Source organism: Phoca vitulina, unplaced genomic scaffold, assembly GCF_004348235.1.
Source record: "Phoca vitulina isolate PV1807 unplaced genomic scaffold, GSC_HSeal_1.0 scaffold78, whole genome shotgun sequence".
Taxonomy (NCBI): Eukaryota; Metazoa; Chordata; class Mammalia; order Carnivora; family Phocidae; genus Phoca; species Phoca vitulina.
In genome coordinates this window covers 6072681-6095101 of record NW_022589781.1, presented here as the reverse complement: position 1 = coordinate 6095101, position 22421 = coordinate 6072681, and the positions used below count along the sequence as shown (strand labels likewise).

At 40.4% G+C, this 22421-nt stretch overlaps 1 protein-coding gene across 4 annotated transcripts in view; it reads right to left on the bottom strand.

Annotated features, from left to right (window-relative positions):
• Window positions 1-22421, bottom strand: part of LOC116625425 (protocadherin-15-like) — a 1687848-nt gene that overhangs the window by 335940 nt on the left and 1329487 nt on the right. For all 4 annotated transcript variants that reach the window (XM_032393940.1, XM_032393941.1, XM_032393942.1 and 1 more), the window contains 2 exons: window positions 22020-22132; window positions 7708-7914 (listed from right to left, as the gene is read on the bottom strand). In XM_032393940.1, coding sequence (XP_032249831.1) covers window positions 7708-7914; window positions 22020-22132 — 320 coding nt within the window. The remainder of the gene's footprint in view (window positions 1-7707; window positions 7915-22019; window positions 22133-22421) is intronic.

The following is a 22421-nucleotide window of genomic DNA, read 5'->3' as shown; positions in this document are numbered from 1 at the left end:
AGATTTTAAACCAAAGACTGTAATAAGAGATGAGGAAGGACACTATATCCTACTTAAAGGGTCTATCCAACAAGAAGATCTAACAATTGTAAATATCTATGCCCCTAACATGGGAGCAGCCAATTATATAAGGGAATTAATAACAAAAGCAAAGAAACACATCAACAACAATACAATAATAGTGGGGGACTTTAACACCCCCCTCACTGAAATGGACACATCGTCTAAGCAAAAGATCAACAAGGAAATAAAGACTTTAAATGACACACTGGACCAAATGGACTTCACAGACATATTCAGAACATTCCATCCCAAAGCAACGGAATACACATTCTTCTCTAGTGCCCATGGAACATTCTCCAGAATCGATCACATCCTAGGTCATAAATCAGGTCTCAACCGGTACCAAAAGATTGGGATCATTCATTCCCTGCCTATTTTCAGACCACAATGCTTTGAAACTAGAACTCAATCACAACAGGAAAGTCGGAAAGAAATCAAACACATGGAGGCTAAAGAGCATCCTACTAAAGAATGAATGGGTCAACCAGGAAATTAAAGAAGAATTAAAAAGATTCATGGAAACCAATGAAAATGAAAACACAACTGTTCAATATCTTTGGGATACAGCAAAGGCAGTCCTAAGAGGAAAGTATATAGCAATACAAGCCTTTCTCAAGAAACAAGAAAGGTCTCAAGTATACAACCTAACGCTACACCTAAAGGAGCTGGAGAAAGAACAGCAAATAAAGCCTAAACCCAGCAGGAGAAGAGAAATAATAAAGATCAGAGCAGAAATCAATGAAATAGAAACCAAAAGAACAGTAGAACAGATCAACGAAACTAGGAGCTGGTTCTTTGAAAGAATTAACAAGTTTGATAAACCCCTGGCCAGACTTATCAAAAAGAAAAGAGAAATGACCCAAATGAACAAAATCATGAATGAAAGAGGAGATCACAACCAACACCAAAGAAATATAAACAATTATAAGAACATATTAGGAACAACTCTATGCCAGTAAATTAGACAACCTGGAAGAAATGGATGCATTCCTAGAGATGTATCAACTACCAAAACTGAACCAGGAAGAAATACAAAACCTGAACAGACCTATAACCACTAAGGAAATTGAAGCAGTCATCAAAAATCTCCCAATAAACAAAAGCCCAGGGCCAGATGGCTTCCCAGGGGAATTCTACCAAACATTTCAAGAAGAATTAATACCTATTCTTCTGAAACTGTTCCAAAAAATAGAAATGGAAGGAAAACTTCCAAACTCGTTTTATGAGGCCACCATTACCTTGATCCCCAAAACAAAGACCCCATCAAAAAGGAGAATTACAGACCAATATCCCTGATGAACATGGATGCAAAAATTCTCACCAAAATACTAGCCAATAGGATCCAACAGTACATTGAAAGGGTTATTCACCATGACCAAGTGGGATATATCCCTGGGCTGCAAGGTTGGTTCAACATCCGCAAATCAATCAACATGATACAATACATTAACAAAAGAAAGAACAAGAATCATATGAGCCTCTCAATAGATGCAGAGAAAGCATTTGACAAAGTAAAGCATCCTGTCTTGATCAAAACCCTTCAGAGTATAGGGAGAGAGGGTACATATCTCAATATCATAAAAGCCATCTATGAAAAACCTACAGCGAATATCATTCTCAATGGGGAAAAACTGAGAGCTTTCTCCCTAAGGTCAGGAATGCGGCAGGGATATCCACTATCACCACTGCTATTCAATATAGTATTAGAAGTCCTAGCCACAGCAATCAGACAACAAAAAGAAATCAAAGGCATCCAAATTGGCAAAGAAGAAGTCAAACTCTCACTCTTTGCAGATGATATGATATTTTATGTGGAAAACCCAAAAGACTCCACCCCAAAACTGCTAGAACTCATACAGGAATTCAGTCAAGTGGCAAGAGATAAAATCAATGCACAGAAGTCAGTGGCATTCCTATACACCAACAATAAGACAGAAGAAAGAGAAACTAAGGAGTTGATCCCATTTACAATTGCACCCAAAACCATGAGATACCTAGGAATAAATCTAACCGAAGAGGCAAAGGATCTGTACTCATAAAACTATAAAATACTCATGAAAGAAATAGAGGAAGACACAAAGAAATGGAAAAACTTTCCACGCTCATGGATTGGAAGAACAAATATTGTGAAGATGTCAATGCTACCTAGAGCAATCTACACATTCAATGCAATCCCCATCAAAATACCATCCACTTTTTTCAAAGAAATGGAACAAATCATCCTAAAATTTGTATGGAACCAGAAAAGACCCCGCATAGCCAGAGGAATGTTGAAAAAGAAAAGCAAAGCTGGCGGCATCACAATTCCAGACTTCCAGCTCTACTACAAAGCTGTCATCATCAAGACAGTATGGTACTGGCACAAAAACAGACACATAGATCAATGGAACAGAATAGAGAGCCCAGAAATGGACCCTCAACTCTATGGTCAACTAATCTTCGACAAAGCAGGAAAGAATGTCCAATGGAAAAAAGACAGTCTCTTCAACAAATGGTATTGGGAAAATTGGATAGCCACATGCAGAAGAATGAAACTGGACCATTTCCTTACACCACACACAAAAATAGACTCCAAATGGTTGAAAGACTTCAATGTGACACAGGAGTCCATCAAAATCCTAAAGGAGAACACAGGCAGCAACCTCTTCGACCTCAGCTGCAGCAACTTCTTCCTAGAAACATCGCCAAAGGCAAGGGAAGCAAGGGCAAAAATGAACTATTGGGACTTCATCAAGATAAAAAGCTTTTGCACAGGAAAAGAAACAGTCGACAAAACCAAAAGACAACCGACAGAATGGGAGAAGATATTTGCAAATGACATATCAGATAAAGGGCTAGTATCCAAAATCTATAAAGAACTTCTTAAACTCAACACCGAAAGAACAAATGATCCAATCAAGAAATAGGCAGAAGACATGAACAGACATTTTTCCAAAGAAGACATCCAAATGGCCAACAGACACATGAAAAAGTCCTCAACATTGCTCGGCATCAGGGAAATCCAAATCAAAACCTCAATGAGATATCACCTCACACCAGTCAGAATGGCTAAAATTAACAAGTCAGGAAATGACAGATGTTGGCGGGGATGTGGAGAAAGGGGAACCCTCCTACACTGTTGGTGGGAATGCAAGCTGGTGCAGCCACTCTGGAAAACAGTGTGGAGGTTCCTCAAAAAGTTGAAATTAGAGCTACCATACGAATGTAGGGATCCGAAAGGCTCCGTGCACCCTGATGTTTATAGCAGCAATGTCCACAATAGCCAAACTGTGGAAAGAGCCAAGATGTCCATCGACAGATGAATGGATAAAGACGATGTGGTATATACATACAATGGAATATTATGCAGCCATTAAAAGGAATGAGATCTTGCCATTTGCAATGACGTTGATGGTCCTGGAGGGTGTTATGCTGAGCGAAATAAGTCAGAGAAAGACATGTATCATATGACCTCACTGATATGAGGAATTCTTTACCTCAGGAAATAAACTGAGGGTTGCTAGAGTGGTGGGGGGTGGGAGGGATGGGGTAGCTGGGTGATAGGCATTGGGGAGGGTATGTGCTATGGTGAGCGCTGTGAATTGTGCAAGACTGTTGAATCACAGATCTGTACCTCTGAAACAAATAATACAATATATGTTTAAAAAAAAAGAAGAAGAAGATAGCAGGAGGGGAAGAATGAAGGGGGGGAAATCGGAGGGGGAGACAAACCATGAGAGGATGGACTCTGAAAAACAAACTGAGGGTTCTAGAGGGGAGGGGGGTGGGAGGATGGTTTAGCCTGGTGATGGGTATTAACGAGGGCACATTCTGCATGGAGCACTGGGTGTTATACACAAACAATGAATCATGGAACACTACATCAAAAACTAATGATGTAATGTATGGTGATTAACACAACAATAAAAGATTAAAAAAAAAGAAATCACCCCTTAAAAAAAAAAAAAAAAACAATTACTAGAATGTATTAAGTTCTGGGAACTGTGTTAGATCTTCAGGATACAGAAGTAATTGAGATGTAGGCCCTATCCTGCATTTAAGTTCAAAGAGGGAGCAAGGCACCTACGATGACGTGAATAGTGCAGGAGAGAAATGCATGGAGGAGAGTTATGCAGCTCATCTGGGAGGAAGCAGAGTCTGGGCAAGATGCATGAATGAGGCCAAGCCTGAGCAGAATTCTAAACACTGAGCTTAAGTTGCCCATGCCGGCTTGGGTAATGAAGGATGGAAGATTTCAAAATGTACAAAACGTCACAAACAATGGAAATGAGATGAGAAGCAGGTTGGCATGTGCAGGAGACTACAAGTAGATGCTAAAGGTAACAGGTGGGGCGGGGAGTTTCAGAAAATGAGACGGTAGGAATATGCGGGCATCTAGCGACACTAGCCATTCTCTTGTGCGGGGGATGTGAAGTCGCACCAGCACGTCAGGCAGGCTTGTGATACAGTCCCCTGTGAGCTCCTGAAGGGATCACTGTTAGGGGCTGGGTGACAGAGAGGCCTGAGTCAGAAAAAAACATGAAGGCAGGGACTCTCATTCCAATGAGAGACGAACACGTAGGGTGATGGCTGTCAGATGGGAGAAGAAAAGAGAATTGCTGAAACATTCAGAAGACTAAACAGGAAAGATGCGAAGACCTTCAGTTGTCAGGAGCAAACGGAAATCAACGACTCCCAGGTTTCAAGATTGAGTGTCACAAAGAGGTGCTGTATCTGATCCTGAAAGGTGGGTCTTAGGGGAACATTTCACATAGTAGAGGAAGGTGGATTAAATTACGGTTAATATTCTGTGGACTTATTTACATTATAGATATATAGGAGCTGTATACAATATTTTAGAGACATTTATAACTAGGAGATTAGAGATACTTGTTCACTTTCAAGGCACCTCACAGCACTCATTGTAGTTAATTTCAGGAAGAGGGTGGGACTACATAAGAAACAAATGGTCAGAACACAGCGTTCAACTAGTGACATTTGGCACCACTCTCCATGTGCATGGGGTCATCTATGGGAACTGTCCTCTCCCTGCCCTCCCCACCAGCCCCAAGTGAAGGAGCAGGCCAAGGCGGCAATCACCGCTCCCATATAACTTTTTGGATCATAGGTGATTGAGCAAAAGGGGCAACTGGTGAATGCAAGCCCCTCAGCGTCATACAACCGTCACATGGTAGGACCAAAAGTCAAAGGGCGGGTGTCCAAGTCCCGAGAACCACAGCCGGCTGCCCCACCCCCGGAAACTCTCAGAGAATCTAACAAGCTAACTGGAATTGTCAGCTAAAGAGCCCAATGCTAATAGTGTTTAGTCCCAGGAGCTCTCCCCACCCACCTCAGTGACACCCTGTAAGTCCCACCATCCTTACAAAGTCTCTTAGAATGAAATCTTAGATTCTTTAAAGTGAATAACAATCCGGAAAAATAGGAATGTACACAAGTAAGTGTAGGGCTTAGTATGCAAACGTTCGGTAATATAAATACATCAAGCAAAATAATAATGATAATAATAAATATATCAAGTGAGTACAAACATGTACATTTTGCAATTATGGAGAAACTGTAACTGTTCTTTTCTTCAGGATTTAGCTTCTGCACACCACTGTGTTCATGAAGGTATGACATAAACCATTATAATTTTCCAAATTCACTAGTCACTGCTTAAAGTATGATCACGCATTCCAATTTAAAAATGAAAGAAAATCCACACCAAAATTTATGGGACATCACCAGGCCTACAAACTATAGTAGCTTAGCCTATATAAAACGTATTAAGGTGGCTCTAAATTTTCTAGTGAGGATTCACTAAATGAAGACATTCAGGGGATCCTTAACCCCCTAAGCTGGGACGGGAAATTGTGCAGGTATACGCACTTTTCTGGAAAAAAGTCTGTAGCATTCATCAGCTGTTATCATAGTCAGGTTAGAGCCAGACCGTAGCAAATAGATAGTGGCTTTCTAGTTTGATGCTTAAAATCAGGGACTTTGTTTCCCATAGACCTTGGCTCAAGGACCATCTCCACCATTTATGAACTCTGTAATCACATCAGGCATTTAAAATAGCTTCCACCTCCCCTTTTGCAATATGGGAAATTGCATCTACTATGTTTGCTGTGAGATTTAAGGAAATTAATGCAAGATAAAGCAATTCCTACATTGTCTGGCAGGCACCAAGAACTCAATGATAGCTACTGTGTAAAACGTGATGAGATGGAAGAGCAGAGGCTAAGAAAAACAGGAACGGTGGATGAGAGAAGAGAAAGCACCAGGAGGCATAACGACATCTGGAAAGAGGAGCGTGCACACAGAGTTGTCACATCCTCTGTGGAGTGTTACATGCTTTTTCCAGAAAGAGAAAAAAAAAAAAAAAAAAAAAAAACTGGGAAAATTCCCTCTTTATTTACTAGATGGATGACAAAGCTCCATGGAAGGAGATTTGGGGGACACCTCACTGCTGTGCTGTCCAATTAGTGACAGGGGATGACTTACACTTAAATTAATTAACCAAAACATTAGAATTCGGTTCTCAGGCTAGTGTCCTGTCCCACGCTGCATGGCCACACAGGGCTCGCGGCTCCGGGAGCGGACAGCCCAGCTGCAGAACATCTCCATCCTCACGGGAAGTCTAACCCGACAGCACCACCAGACAGGAGAGAGACTGCTAGTCAGGACTTCCCACTTTGCAAGAAACAAATCCAACTGAACGTATGTTTAAAAAAAAAAAAAAAAAAAAAAAAAGATACGTGGAGAATTATGTGGTAGGTCATGGAATCGAAGGAAAATCTTTTAGAGTTCAGCAAAGGCTTGGGGATCTTATAACCTAAACAACAGGACCCCAACAGGTCTCTTTTCTGCCCCTTCTCTCTTGCTGGTGACAGGCTTCCGCCATGTTGCCAGCAAACTCAGCTGTCTCCAAAGTCCTTCCCACTTCTTTAATACATGATGCCAAAGCCTTCCAGCTATAATTCTTCATTTTTCCTTTCCTGGAAGGGCTCTGGCTGGCCTGGTATAGATTTTCTGTCCACTCTTCATAGCCAAAGAGGGACTGAGAAGGTCAGGTAGGCTGACCCGCCCAGCCTGGACCATTTTCCACTGTGTGAGCCGGTGTCCGCATCACCACCACCACAGGCAACGATGTGTGGAGTGGACGGTCTGAGCATCAGCACAGCCACCAGCAGAAGTGGGAGCAGGTCAGCTGCCCCCAAATAACATAGCATCCGGAAAGTCCCCCAAATCATACTCCAGGGCTGCCTTCATGTTTTCGTAGACTCATTGTGTAATGTCATGAGCGTTCCCTATCAGCAACTGTATAAACAGTTTTTAACTCATTATTAATAAAAGAGATTGTCCTGGGGGTTTAGCAAACTATAAATGAAACATTCGTTTTCTTCCCTATACCCGGTATCTGTAAACTGAAAAAAAAAAAAAAAAAAAAAATGGTCGCTGAATTAAAACATGCTCTTTTTTTATAGTATTCTTGCTGTGAAATGAAATTACAACACTAAAATTCTCATTTATAAGACTCTTATTCACAAGGACTCTGTTCTCTATTCTAGACCTCCTGTCGCTAGGTCTTTGTAAAAGTTCCCGTTGACATAAATGTAGCAAGACGTGTTAACGAAACAAGGACAACATTTATATTGAGCTTACATCTTCTATATCCTTGTCCAGAGCCACAATCCTCAGAGGAGAGGTCAAATTCAGACTGTCGGAGATGGTTGCTCCCACTGGGGCGGATTCCAGGATATAGCCCTGGTAACTGGGCATCGTGAAATACGGACTCTGATTGTTTTCATCCAGGATTTCAATATGGAGACTGGCGAAGGCAGGAAGAGGATGGCCATTGTCCTGTTCAGCCTAGAAAAGAATTTTTAAAAAAGTTAAAAAGTTATATGTTATCGGATCACTTTTCGTACTATTTATGAGGATTCTCTTTTGAACTCATGCCATTACAGAAAGAAGAAATGCTTTAGAGTTGAGGGGCTCGGGGCCCTTAGAAAGCTTAAATGAGGAAGAGAAAGTCCAGAGAGGCTTCATCACCGTTTTGGTCTCCTGTCCTAAAACTCAGTGTATATTAAAAAAATATATATTAATAATCACTGCAGTGAGTTACTGTATTTGTCATTGAATGTTGTAGAAGAGATAACTGTGCTTTCATACAGTTAGAAAACCAAGAAACAAAGGTATTTGGTAAACTGTTGATAAAATATGTAAGTACATGAAAAAAAGATTCATAATGTATTATATATACTTTATTCTCTTCTGTGTCTTCTTGCTCCACATGAATGATCAAATCCCCAAATAATTCATATTTCCATATAAAATTAATAGATTAAGGCTATATTTCTGCCCATGGAAAGTCCTCAAAAGCATATTATAAGGGACAGAGATGATTTCAATGAAATACTTTTAATAGCTGTAGAATTTCAAATGTTATTTAATTGCATATGTTATTCAAGTAAAATTAATATTCATGTCCTAGAAATATGTTTGTTTTCCTGTTTTTTTCTCCTCTTCAGTTTAAAAAATTGATGACAATTTACATTTCCAATAAATTTTCTTTCCATGACCACATGGTCATGTTGGGACTTGGGGAAACACCAACCCTTGACTTTCTGTTTTATTAAGAAAATGTGTCTTACTCTATAGCAATCCAAAAGTTTTATCTAAGGGAAGATTTCATCAAAACTGACTTCTAGAAAATTTCCTCCAAATGTTAGGAGAAACCTGGACACAACTCAATAGAATGTACATCTATTAAAATAGATTCAAAGTCTCTGCTGTCAATTTTTATTGATAAGTTTTCCCCATTATTGCAATAGTTGTATTTTGAAATTAACTCCAAGTGAAAGTTAAATATTTTATATTAAATCCTGGAGTGCTTTCCTGGATGAAATAATAACATTTTGGCCATGAAAATTTATAAGTAGTTCAGATAGATACCTCTGATATCTCAATCCAGAGGCAAGAACCTGGGCCTTCTAGAAGGTAATTGTGCACTTTCCTCCAATTGTAATTTAGCATTTTCATCAACTAAGAGGGTAATTAACAAATCATAGTGATGTTTGGCTGTGCTGGTAACTCTGAACCAAAAAAAATCACAATATTTTTCCCTTCATATTATTATTAATATTGAAGATATTTTGAAGTATCATTTATGCTAATTACTAATTTGAAATTATGGTAATTAATAAACTCACTGTAACATTGTTATTTAAAGCATTGATAAAACTACCTATTTTTGTTTTTTTTTAATATTTTGAATAACTCTAATTCAATGCATTAGGTTCCCTCTATAACGTTATGTCATTTATTTTACGCTTTTGAATTTTCTTTGGGAACAGACCGCCAGAGTGGTCCATGGAGTAAAATGTTCATGAGCTCCGCTTCGCACTGAGGACAACAATCCTGAAATAATGTGTAGCCTTTTCTGGAATGATGTATTCTTTCACATGTAGCCATATGTGCTGCTGACACCACGGGTGGCTCCTTCTGCATCCAGTGGTTGTGATTAATTTGTGCTGAGCCATGGCCGCTCCTCTAGGAGTCCCCTCTGCGACACCCAGCGGGCTCGCTGAACACAGCTGATCGGGGTGAGAGGTACAGTCTATGACCAGAAAACATTGCTTTTATACTGGATGAAACCAGTTGGTCTGTATGGGGTTCCGACCCAGCAGCTGTGATCTGATTAAAGCAGGAGCAGTTCGTACACACAAGTCATTCTGAACAGGACCTTTTCTCTCTCCCTTTCTTTTGTAGCTAATTATCCCAAAAGCCATTATGTCCTATCCATATGGACATACTAGTGATGTCATGAAAAGTCATAAAATCTATCATTTGTTCTCTACCTGCCCCCCGCCCCTGGTCCCAATAAACACACACCAACACACAATTTATGGATGGAGAGAGGAAAACAAAAAGCCAAATTTTATCACAGTGACAGAAGCTTATGTTTTACATTCAGCTCATAGGTTGTTAATTTTTACTGCCAGCTGTGAAGCTAGGAAAAACATGTATTATCTGCATGATGAAAACAAAGTAGTCCAATGAAAAGGAAATAAAACCCAAATTAGATCTATGGGAACAATCTAATTCTGCATATCCTTAAATGTAACATGTGAAATTCTGTTTTAACCCTTGCATTAGTTTGTCGTTAATAGGGTTGATATGTTTGGATTGCTATTACATACCTCATCCGATTTCGGTGTTTCAGGGGTGCTAACCAGGTATCTGTCTTCAAGGTCCACATTCTTAATCCCTACCCTATTTTGTATACCCCTCTCTAAATGCAAAAACATATTCTTTTGTGTTGATGAAGAAGCAGAAGGATGAGTTTTAAGTTCAAGGCCACATCACATGTAAGTAACAGACAAGCACCCAAACTCAGCTGTCTAGATTTATGAGAGACTACACAGGGAAATTCACCCCATGTTTCTCCAATTCAGAGAATGCAAATGAATATACAAATATAAGACGGATAGAAGAAATTAGTGGCAGGAAAGAATATTAATAACATAGATACTCCAGATTAATTAGAGGTAAAATATGGCACTTAACACAAATTAATACTATTATACTCTGCAGTGAGACCATGCATCAAACCTGTCATCCGATCCTCTCTTCTTCTAAACAATATAAATAGGAATTCTCAAAAATCTGACTTATTCTGTTCCCCTGTAATGAGTGGTGAATGAGATGTAAAGCACAAAAAAGCAGGTCAAGTGAAACAAGGTGGGGTTTTTAAAAAATCACTTCATCCCATAAAGATAACTTTATTTATATCTACAGAGTCTGCAGTTACAAGTTAAACATTGTATTTAAAAGTCAGGTTTTGTTTGGAGAATTTCTGGGCATGAGTCCCATTTTCAGTAATGAAACTAAAAGCCAAGAAAGCAGAAGTATAAGAAAAATAAGCTATTTAGTTACTTTGGAGGGCAAAACACTGAAAGAGACAAACTACTCCATTTTCAATATTAAAACAAGGAAGTGTTGATAATCTCTTCGCTCGCTGCACCCGAGGACTGAGAACACAGAATAACTTTTCTTGCTGGTGGGTGGCAAGCAACTTCACAAATCCTACCATCTCTAATATGAACCCTTTCAAGTAGATAGAGGGATTTAGGAGAGAAAGGGAAAGTGGGGGAGATGATCAAGACATATAAATGAATTCTAGGAAAGAAGAAAGAGATCATTTTCTCCTAGGCAGTCAGGAGATCTTTGTCGTGCACCTGTAAGATGCACTTGTCACACCCATGTGTTCACCGCTGTGGGTGTCCCTCCTCACAGGCGTCCCCAAGCCCGCCCCGGTCAGGCTCTGCCCTGGCCTCACACAGCTGTCCTTGTCAAAACCATCAGGTCGCCAACACTGATGAAAGCAGGATTTAGTCTCAGGCCTTATCCCTGCGACCTATCTTCAGCATTTCAAGCACTGTTCACTACTAGCCTTTCCAGCAACACTTTCTCTTGGTCTCCTGCCCGCTTCTCCTCATTCTCCTTCGCTGATCTGTCCCTTTCTCCATCACTCCTGACGGTGGGAGAGGCCCGGGAGGGAGGGCTGGGCTGTCTCCTTCTCCTCCCACCCAGGTTCCGGTGGATGCCGTCCGCATGTAATTGCCTGAGAAATGTCAGTAACGTCGTTGACTCCCAACTGACCTCTCCTGCCTATCCCAGCGTCTATACCCACCTCACACCTCTGCGTGGGGATCGATGAACTTTTCTAATGTGAGCTCTGCCGAGGGGTGTTCTCACCCTCACAAACCCGCTCCATGGTTGTTTACGATTCATGGCGGCCCATTCTTCCACCTGCTCAGGCCACCTCCACTCCTGCCTCTGCACACCTCACGGTTAATCCATGAGCATACTTTATTGACTATAAACTTTAAAATATGGGGCGCCTGGGTGGCTCAGTCAGTGAAGCATCTGCCTTCAGCTCAGGTCACGATCCCATAATCCTGGGATCCAGCCCTGCATCGGGCTCCCTGCTCAACAGGGAGTCTGCTTCTTCCTCTCCCTCTAAAGTTTCCCCTGCTTTGGGCTCTCTCTCTCTCTCTCAATGTGTCAAATAAATAAATAAAATCTTTAAAAAAAATCACTTGTGGAAAAAAATAGGACATATATCACATTTAAAAGTAAAATAAAATATAAAATATAAGCAGGATCGGGCGCCTGGGTGGCTCAGTTGGTTAAGCGACTGCCTTCGGCTCAGGTCATGATCCTGGAGTCCCGGGATCGAGTCCCGCATCGGGCTCCCTGCTCAGCAGGGAGTCTGCTTCTCCCTCTGACCCTCCCCCCTCTCATGCTCTCTGTCTCTCATTCTCTCTCTCAAATAAATAAATAAAATCTTTAAAAAAAAATATATATATATAAGCAGGATCTAACTACTTCTCACCTCCTCCCTGGTTACCACCCTGATCCCACTACCACCATCTGCCCCCTGATCACTTTAACTTCTCTGTCAGAGTCCACCCTGGCCAGGAGCCCACGCCCATAATGGGAGCCAGGCTTTCATGAAAGAATAGCCCGATTGGGTCACTTCTCTCACCAAAGCCTTCAAGGACTTCCATTTCTCCCGGGCTTCCATCATGCTCCTGTCCTTCTCACTCCGTGGGCTCTGTCCCTCTCCTGGACCCCACGTTCCTCTTCAGTCAAGCCTTCAGGCGACACAGGATGATGTTCCTCAAGCCTGCCTCTCCCAGATAAGCACAGGCTGCTTATTTGCATCACTAGGAGGCTGACTCTGAAACCAGGCACGCCCATGCCGCCCAGACTTCCAGCACCCCTCATTCCCACTTCTGAATGCAACTTGCAAGCAGACCTGAGGAAGAGGGTTTGCTTTGGAGAATTTTGCTGGAAGGCTCAATTTATACTTCCATTTTCTTTTTTTGGTTAGCAATTATACTCACTTTTTCCTAACCGATTTAGATTATTAAAATCTATTTACTCACATTTTCAACCAATTAATTTATCTATTAGCATCAACAATCTTACTAGTTTACACCTTTCCAAGAGCCAGGCACTGAGACACGCCTGCCTTGGGATTCAAACAAGAATGACTTGGACTTTTATTTGAAAACAAATGCTTATGAAAGTCTGAACATTTCCTTGACAACACATTGTTATTGAATTCTCTCACAAGTGGAAAGTGTGTGGTTGTGCAAGGTATACCTCGGAGGTCAGCCGCAGTAAAAAACTAACAAAAGGAAAGGTGCAGAACACTATTATGATTCTGATACAAGATATGATACTTCAATGTGATCATAAAAACAATTTAAGCGCTGCCTGGGTGGCTCAGCTGGTTGAGTGCCTGACTCTTGATTTCGGCTCAGGTCATGATCTCAGGGTTGTGAGATCAAGCCCCACATTGGGCTCTGTGCTTAGCGGGGAGTCTGCTTGTCCCTCTCCTTCTGCTTCTCCTCCCAGCGTGTGCTCTCTCTAATAAATTAATAAATACAATCTTAAAAAAAAATTTTAAAACAGACAAAAGTAATTTATATTGTTATAATCATCCAGTTGGGGTCCTTGTGTGGCCAGGAGAGGGTGGTGAGACATCTGGGTGTTCCTAATACCCCCCCCTTTTTTTTATATATCTGGGTGCCTCTATTTGTGAAAACCCATCAAGAGGGACCGTTTTCAATAAAAAGTTTACTAAAACCTGCTATATACTTGCTCTCCCAAAATGTGCACATAGGCTGCCCCTCCTCCCACCACAATGAACTAGTAACTAGTTTGTGACCACTAGTTTATAGTAAGGTAGTTAACTAATTTATGGTCACTCAAGGGCAAATGATGCAGCTTAATAAAGTGTGATCTAGGAAGTGACCGGAACAGCCAACATTATAAAGATATTTAAACATTACGGATGCTTGCCTCTTCCAATCCATCATTTCATTAAAGGCAGACTCCAGAAGTAGACCCCGCCTTCTGTACTTTCCATCAGTGTTTCTCAAACACTGAGGTTTCTAAAGCCCTTCTCGTCCGATGCTTCCATGTCTCACGTGAGGTCCCTGTTAAGGCACATTCCTGGGGGCTCAGTCAGGCTATTTGTCTGTTTCTTTAATTATTATTTTAATGTTACCTGCCTTACTGGGTTCCAAATGACGTTAATACATGGTGGGCTCTCCACTTTAATGCCCTAAAAGACATGTGGGCATCTTGATTCAGTGGGGGGAGCCCTGAAATCTGCCTTGCAGAAATGAGCGCATCCCGTGATCATGGTATGCCCAGCCAGGAGCCCTCTGGGAACCAGTTAGGTCTGGTATTTCGTCTTCTCTGGCTCAGGCTCCTAGGTAGCTCTTACAGTGTAGGCCAATACTGCTCTAGCCTCAGGTACAAGTAATTGTTAGTTTTTCACCTTTAAGCAAAGTTTTAAATTTCAGTTGGACTGAACAGTTGGAAATGAAAGTGCAGGGACCTCACTTGTATAAGGGAGCTCTCTGTAGGATCCTGCTCAGCTCACTAAAGCCCTACAGGGGATTTGGGGCCAAAGCCCTAGTAATGGACAATAGGTTACATTTCCTTTCTACATGCGTACATATTTCTTTTGAGATGTCTTCAGGAGAGATGGCTGTGGCAAGCCTCTGTTCCCTGGGTTAAAGATTATATTAATAGTACTAATTAATTAATAATTAAAAATAAGTATATTCCATTGCTTCTTGGCCCTTCTTATAAAATTATAGTGCCTTGATCCTACAGAAACGTTCTTTATTTAAACTTTAATACTCTAACAAATTAAAGATGCCTAAAGATTTTGACAGCAAGGGCACTTGTAACAGTGACTAAAAATATTTGAGAACTTACAGAACCATACCATAATTTATCAGATAAAATACAAAAAATCGGCGTGTATATCACACAACTGGTTTGTTTGTAATATCATAAATACAGCAAAGAAGTACATTCTTGGTTGGAAATAAATAAATTTTCTATTTGACAAAAAAGAAAAAAAATGTCTTCAGAGAGAATATAGACAACACACACCCATCAAGGGTTCATAATATGACAACAAAATCATACTGACACACTTCCCACAAAGGGAATATTTTTAATAAAGTGAAGTATATTTTATCCTCACTTGAAGAATATGCCCTTTCTGTTTATAATTTATTACATCAAATCTTCAAAGTTCCCGTACATCTTTCAATAATAAAAATCTTTCTCTTTGCTTAGTGTTTGAGATAAGAACTGACACCAGAATGACTAAAGCAATTTTGAATGATTTAAGGAAGAAAAACCCAGTTGCTCTGGGGAAGACATAGGCTCAGAAAACCCCTGCTTATCGCAGATATGTCCGGTTCTTCAGCTGGTGTTTTGAACATGGGAATCATCTTGGCTATAAAGAGCGAGGCCAGCCAGAGACAGAATTATGATGGTGATGAAGTAGTCACTTTATCCTGGAATACGTCTGTTTTATCTCCCTTACTTTGCCCTGCCATCTGCCTCCCCAACCAGGAAAGGCCCATGCAGGTTTCTGATCCCGTTCCCACTGAGTTTGCTCTCAACCAGGGAAAAACCCCATTGAAGTATCTTATATGAATTAGTGGACTGGAAAAGTCCATCCTGGAATATCTGAATTTCAAAAAAAACCCATCAGTATCCAAAAAAAAAAAAAAAAAACAAAAAACCCTGATCTCCAAGTGGGTTATTTTTCAGAGCCTGGAAGCTAGGGAGAGTGAGAGTTTAGTGTTTCTCCTATGTACAATGCTTATTCTTGAGAAAAAATAGTCAGCAGACCTATCTAGCTTACAAGTTGTTAGATTATATCTAAATTTTCCATGCAGCAACCAAGAGGCTTATGAAGACCGCTCGGGAATGGTTGTGCAGGAGGGTGGCGAGAGTCGACGTGTGTGAAGGGGTGTAGTGGGGAGGGATGGATGGTAAGGCCTGCTCAGAAAGTGGCTCCAATTGAACATTTTACAATATTTGGACTTGCTGTTGTACTCCTACAATGACCTTTGCAGACAATAGGGCCTTGCCAAAATCAAGACACTGTGAGCAGAATGGATAAATTGCTTTTCTTCTTCCAAGCAGCTGCAGGTCACCTTGTAAGGAAGGAAAGAGGCCAACTAAAATATCACCTCTGTGTGTCTATCGTCAGCTTGCACATTTGGAGAGCCGCAATATTCAACTATTATATTCCATTTCTCTTCTAACTCAGCTGGATGAATAACAACGTGAGACAAGAGGACATGATACATTCTTTCCTTTTATTAATTTCCATAATTGACAGATTAGTCAATTCATTCAGCCTCATCCTGAGAATTTTTAAAGAAATGTGGACTGCCAGGAGGTTATACAAGTATGCAGTGTTGCTTTGAGGAAACAAAAATAATGGTTTATGTGTTAATCGGCTAAATTAAAAAAAAGAAAGGAACATAAAAGAGGAGCATGTATCAGATGTGTTGATGGGTTTCTAAAAGTGCATTATTCATTAAGAAATCCATGGAGAGATTGTTATTCCATTATTAATAAGCACTAATGCCTGAAATTTCTGTGGGATAATTTCTCTAAAATGGATCAAGGACTTTGGCTCTTAATGGACTCGAACTTCCTCACCTTAGAGATTCTGCTAGGAGAGCAGACAGAGTTTATTCTCCAATGACCTGCTGATCGGAGATCTGGGGCATGTCTGTGCCTCGTTCTTGAAGCAGGAATCCATGAGGACAGGGAGAGAAAACGTGGCTAGAATATTTCCAACCAGAGCATTCATCTTGCCTGCTGTGGATGGAAACATCAGCTCTGAGTTTCTGTCCTGACCCCGGCTCGCTGGAGGTTCCTACTCAATCTTTCCTAAAGGGAGGATGCATGCCTTTCTTCCCTCCTCTTTAATTTCTCTCTTTTTGGATAGACTGACAGCAGAAAGAACAGTAACTTGCACTTCACAGTCTCCTTAGCAGACTTGACTGATTTTGATAGTTGTTTCATCTTCATGGGAGATGCCACCCTTTGTATTTTGAGACGTGATGCCTGATGGTCTGTGACTTGCAGCTCTGTCTGTCGGCTCCTGGCACCCGTGATCTTTCAGATCAACCAAGTTTCCATGGGAAATCCATGTGGCGGGTAAATGGCCCGGTGTCCTGAAGGCAGCATGGAGTGGCATGGCCCAATTTTGTTTTAGGCACACTCTGTCGGCAACATGGGGACACAGGGAGGATGCAAGGAGAAGCGGCTAAGGTTTGAGAGACTGCCTGCGTGAGATGGTGGCCCGTGATGGGGGACTAGAGGACTACCAAGGGCAGGGGGACATGCAGGAGAAACTCCAGAGCTACATGAAGAGGACCTGATAAGGACTGCACAGGGCTGCGTGGGAGCAGGTACCTGGGGAACCGGCATCTCTTGGCTCGGGTGACTGGCCGATTACATGGTGTTGATGCAAAGAGAAAAGCAGGAGTAGAAGCTTTCAGATTTTAAAAGGTGTAGAGTTTGCTGCATTCCTTTTTTAGATTTTATTTATTTGACAGATATTGAGAGAGAGAGAGAGAGCACAAGCAAGGGGAGCGGCAGACAGAAGGAGAAGCAGGCTCCCTGCTGAGCAAGGAACCTGATGCAGGACTTGATCCCAGGACCCTGGGATCATGACCTGAGCCGAAGGCAGATGCTTCACCGAATGAGCCACCCAGGTGCCCCGAGTCTGTTGCATTCTTAACGTGACACAAGTCCATAATGCTAGGACTAGTTGTCTGGCTGGTAACCGGAAATTCCGATGTGGACATCAGGAGGGAAGTAAGTCTGAAAGCGTCCTTTCCACACTGGTGCCTTCCTCGACACAGAGCTTTCATGCGTTTCCATCTCTCCCACACCAAGTGAAGTGCCAGGCAACCCTTAAGTACTCCAAGGACGTGGCAAACTGAAAACTAGCCAACGCCGTAAGCCTTAAACACAGCAGCTCTGAGTGTTCCACTGAGTCTCTGTGAAGGAAAGTATCACTGCTATCACTGTTCACATAGAGGCCAAGTGCTCTCTGGGGCTGTGGCGTTAGAAATCCATGAGGATGCTAGCTGTTCTCTCTGACCTCGAGCAAAATACCTTGCCAGGGTCACCATCAAATCAGCACTGATATTCAAGCTAGCCAGTTTCAATTCCGTGGCTCAGTATCTGCACAAAATATATCTTTTTTTCTTTTTTAGAAGGAGTGTTTGTTTGTTCAGTATAGTCATAAACAGCTTTAACCTCTGCCTTCACATGGGTCTGGCCTTTTATTCCAGGGGCTGAATTTGAGAAGTTTATTGTATCCTTATTCTGGACAGACAGACAAGATGAAGTCGTATCAAATGCACACACTTTCGAAGGTAGGTATTTAAATACAGTGAAGATGCAGGTACACAAATCCAGCTACCCTATAAGTTTGATTGGAGAAAATCATTACGTCAAATATTTCTTGAGCACCTTCTATGCACTCGACATGGATGGAGTAGGGCTTGGGCCACAGTGTAAATATACTACCATCTGCCCTACTGTAAAGGTCGAGAGGAAATACACAGGAAAATCGAATGTAGGGTGGTTAGAGCCACCATGGGGATGAGCGGGATGCGGGGAGAAGCTTCCAAGCTTCTTTCCAGAGTGATTATCTTAGCCTCTGACACATCAGTGAAGCATTGATGCCAATCACTGATGCATCCATGTGAGCCAGACTGCCCAGTAGGAAAAGAAAGGGTGACTCAGAGGAGATGGGGGCAGCCCCCACAGATGCCTGGAGGCCAGAGAGAAGACGGAAGATTGAGAGCGCGGCGAGTGCTTCAGGCTGGCAGGACAGAGAGCGTGCAGGGTGGCGGCTGAGGGCTTAGGTTAATGTGCCTGTGGTGTGGCAAGACAAGGGATTACAGCTCAGCCTGCAATACGGCGATGGTAGGCCGGTGGTAACAACCTAAACATCAGAGAGACTGTGATGTGGTCACGTCTGTGAACCTCGCTTTAGCTGTTAATCCACGGGATTTAGATTACAAAAAAAAAAAAAAAAGTCATGTTTGAGCAACTGCGAGACACTGAATTATTAATAATTTATCCACTTGATATTTGTATTAGGTGTCCAGACCATAAATATATCAACTAATAATATGTTTTTTAACAAATAATGCACTTAAAATAATAAAAGTGAATTTTCTGGGCTTTGTGATAGCTACTCCATGCATGAACTGATTCATTATCACCCAGAAAATAAAATATGCTTTCATATTTCTATCTCCTAGTTGCTTTCTGTTTTGTAACTATGGTGATCACACAACTTTTCATCCAAACTGGGGCTGTTTTGAGAGTGAAAGAGATGTTACAAATAATTATACAAAGACAACAGGAACGAATATGAACCGTCCTGGGCAAAACAAATGTATGATTCTTATTCAAAATGTGCATTTCATTTTAAGAATGCTTAAGTGATTACAATCATTTAAAATTTGGGATAGTGTTTTGAAATGGAACATCCTTTCTTCTTTTAATTGGACTCATTTCACTCCTTTAATATTCTCAAGTTGGTGGACTACTCCATTTTGTTTCCCTAATTTCACCCTTACATTTTTGTCAGTATCCTGAGTAAATCCCGGGCTGAAATGGATGAAATAAAGATGATAAATCTCTTAACCATGACGCTTCCCAGCTGTTAAATGTGCATATAGTTTTCTAAAGCAGGATTTTCAAAGTCTAGGAGAAAATACTTCATTTTATTTTATTTTTTCTTAGCTCCCGAAACAGAAATTGGGATCAAATCCAATAAAAACTTTTATGACCAATGAAAAATGAAGCATTATTGAAATAAGAAAAAGGGAAGAAGTTGAAAGACTCACTAAGAGAGCTGCCAGACTATAGCACCTCAACAGATCCTGATACAAAGGCTCAATATCCAGCTATTATTCAAGCTGGTGACACACTATTATTCTTATAGATTGATACCTTTGCTTATTATCCCCTTGACTGCACACAAAACACAGTAATTTGAATCTAATAATGTCTGTAAAAACTTCCATTAATAATATAAAGTGTTATTAAAACATAAAAAAATTATCTATGGCCTGTTCTAATTGATTTTTGTTTCTATAATTGATGGGCTGAGTTTCATTGTACCTGGGTACACCAGGACAACTAACTTAGATAATAAAGGAAAATAACTGATTTCAGGGTTGAAATGAGGCAGTTTGGTAACAGTGCTTTGTCAGTTTTCTTAGCTCCCACAGAGAGCAGCACCACAGGGCTACACAGAGATCAACGGTAGACAATGGATACATATTTTTGAGTTTTATATAGTTCCATGATAATTGAAATAGTCAGCGCAAGAAGATAAATCTCGTGCATGGCCGTTTTATACAAATGGTAAAAGGAGTCTGTCTTTGTTGAATGACTCCCAAACCCCTACTGAATAAAATCGAAGGAAAAAGCAATTTCACATAAGGCTCTCCTCCTGGTCTGGCCCTATACCTTGTTTCACCATTAACTGTTCATAGCCTGCTGCAACGCACCTCCTAGTTTTTACTTCTGCTCTTCAAACATAGTTCCCACTTCTATTCATTGGCCAAAACCTCCTGACACAGCAATATTTAGCGTGCGGTAATCTCCAGAACATCTTCCTGGAGTCCCCAGATTAATTTATATGTCCCAATTCTGTACTTTTCCAGCACTTTTTAGTTGTCTTCCTATTAGCAGCTGATGTGACATATTTGATTTATCAGCATGTAGGACTCTTTGCCCTTAGACACTACAAGTTCTTCAAGGACAAGGGACTACCGAATAATCTCAGGATCTGGTAATGTATATAACAGGATTGGTGCTCACAAAATATGTCCTAATTTGAGCTAAAATTAAATGTATGTCTGTGCATTATTGTTTGTAGTTGTACCAACAGAGAGTTAAACCAGACAACGATTTCTAAGCAACTGCATCTTGGTGAAGTGAAAAGAGTATGGCTCTCACTTAGATAAACCTAAGTTTGAATCTCAGTGCTGCCGTGTCTCAGGGAGGTAATTCTGAAATAGTCAGTCCCTTACCCTGTCTGAGCTTTACTTTCCCACGTTTGTATCAGTGAGTTTCCTACCAAGATTATGGCTCTAATTCAATGAAAAATGTACTTAAGTAACTTGGACATGCTCAGTAAACTTCCTTATCTTACTTCCTCTTCCTTTAACACTTTTAAATAAATAAAAAAAAAAAATACCCTCAGGCTACATTTCTATAGCTATGGTTCTATCTGTGTAGCTATGAGAAAGTCATAATACACACCAGACTTACTCCCTGTCCTTGCTCAGGTCTGTCCTATTACTTAGAGTGCCCTTCTACCACCCTCGTCTCTGTCCATATATTGCCATTATTCCTCACTATCTAGCTCAAATCTTACCTGCCCAGCAAAGTCTATCAGAATTAATTGACAGATCATCCTGGTTTCCACAGTACCTCTTAAATGATTTTATTACAGTGCAGTAGATATTATTTAACTGTAATTGTAATACCAAATGGATTCCCCTAGTTTTGATAATTTTTCCAGTCTAGGATCATTTTTCAAAAGAAAGAAAATAATGAGACATATATTGAAAGAATTTCTGGACAGGTAAGATCTTTTCTTTTTATGTTAGAAAGACAAACAATATTTTAAAACATAGTATGATATTAAAATAAAAATATATAAATCCATGCACATTTAAATATATTCATGAGCAGCTTTTGTGGTCAAGAACTGATACCTTTTAGCAAGAAAAAAAATAAATGTTAGAAAATGTAACAATGTTATATTATGTAGCATTATATACATTTGGCCAGGGCATTTATTACATATAAAAATACTCAGTATTTGAATCATGTCATAATATAAACAGTTATCTTAAAGAAAGGCAACACAATGTATTAAAATAGCTGCACTTCACTTTTTTAAACATTGCTGTCAGATTAATTTTAATTTTTGTAACATAAAAGTGCCTACAATAGCCACTACAAGTTTCTTTGATTAGCAGTTTATAAACACAAACAAATAAGAAATTAGTTTAATTTACCTTAATAACCAAATCAAATTTCTGGTGAAAGTCTCTGTTTACTGGCTCCAGGAGACTAAGTTCTGCAGTCCTAGGATGCATATGGAAAAATCGTGGGTAATCCTCAGGAGTCCCTGAAAGACATTGAGATTTTAGCACATAATTGAGAACAATACGTAATATGTGTGTGTGCTATATCTATTTCCCTTCATTAACTGAGGAACAGAATCACAATTTCATTACTAAATTAACTTTCAAAATTTATGCAGTCTAGGGAAAGGAGACACAAATGTGGTATACAATTAATTCGCTTATGAGTAAGAAGATGGAGAGTATTTTTTATTTCAGTGATTTTCCAAATATCTTTTATTAGGAGAGCTCGTTAATTAATTTGAAACTTCATCACATGTAAAGAGATATTAT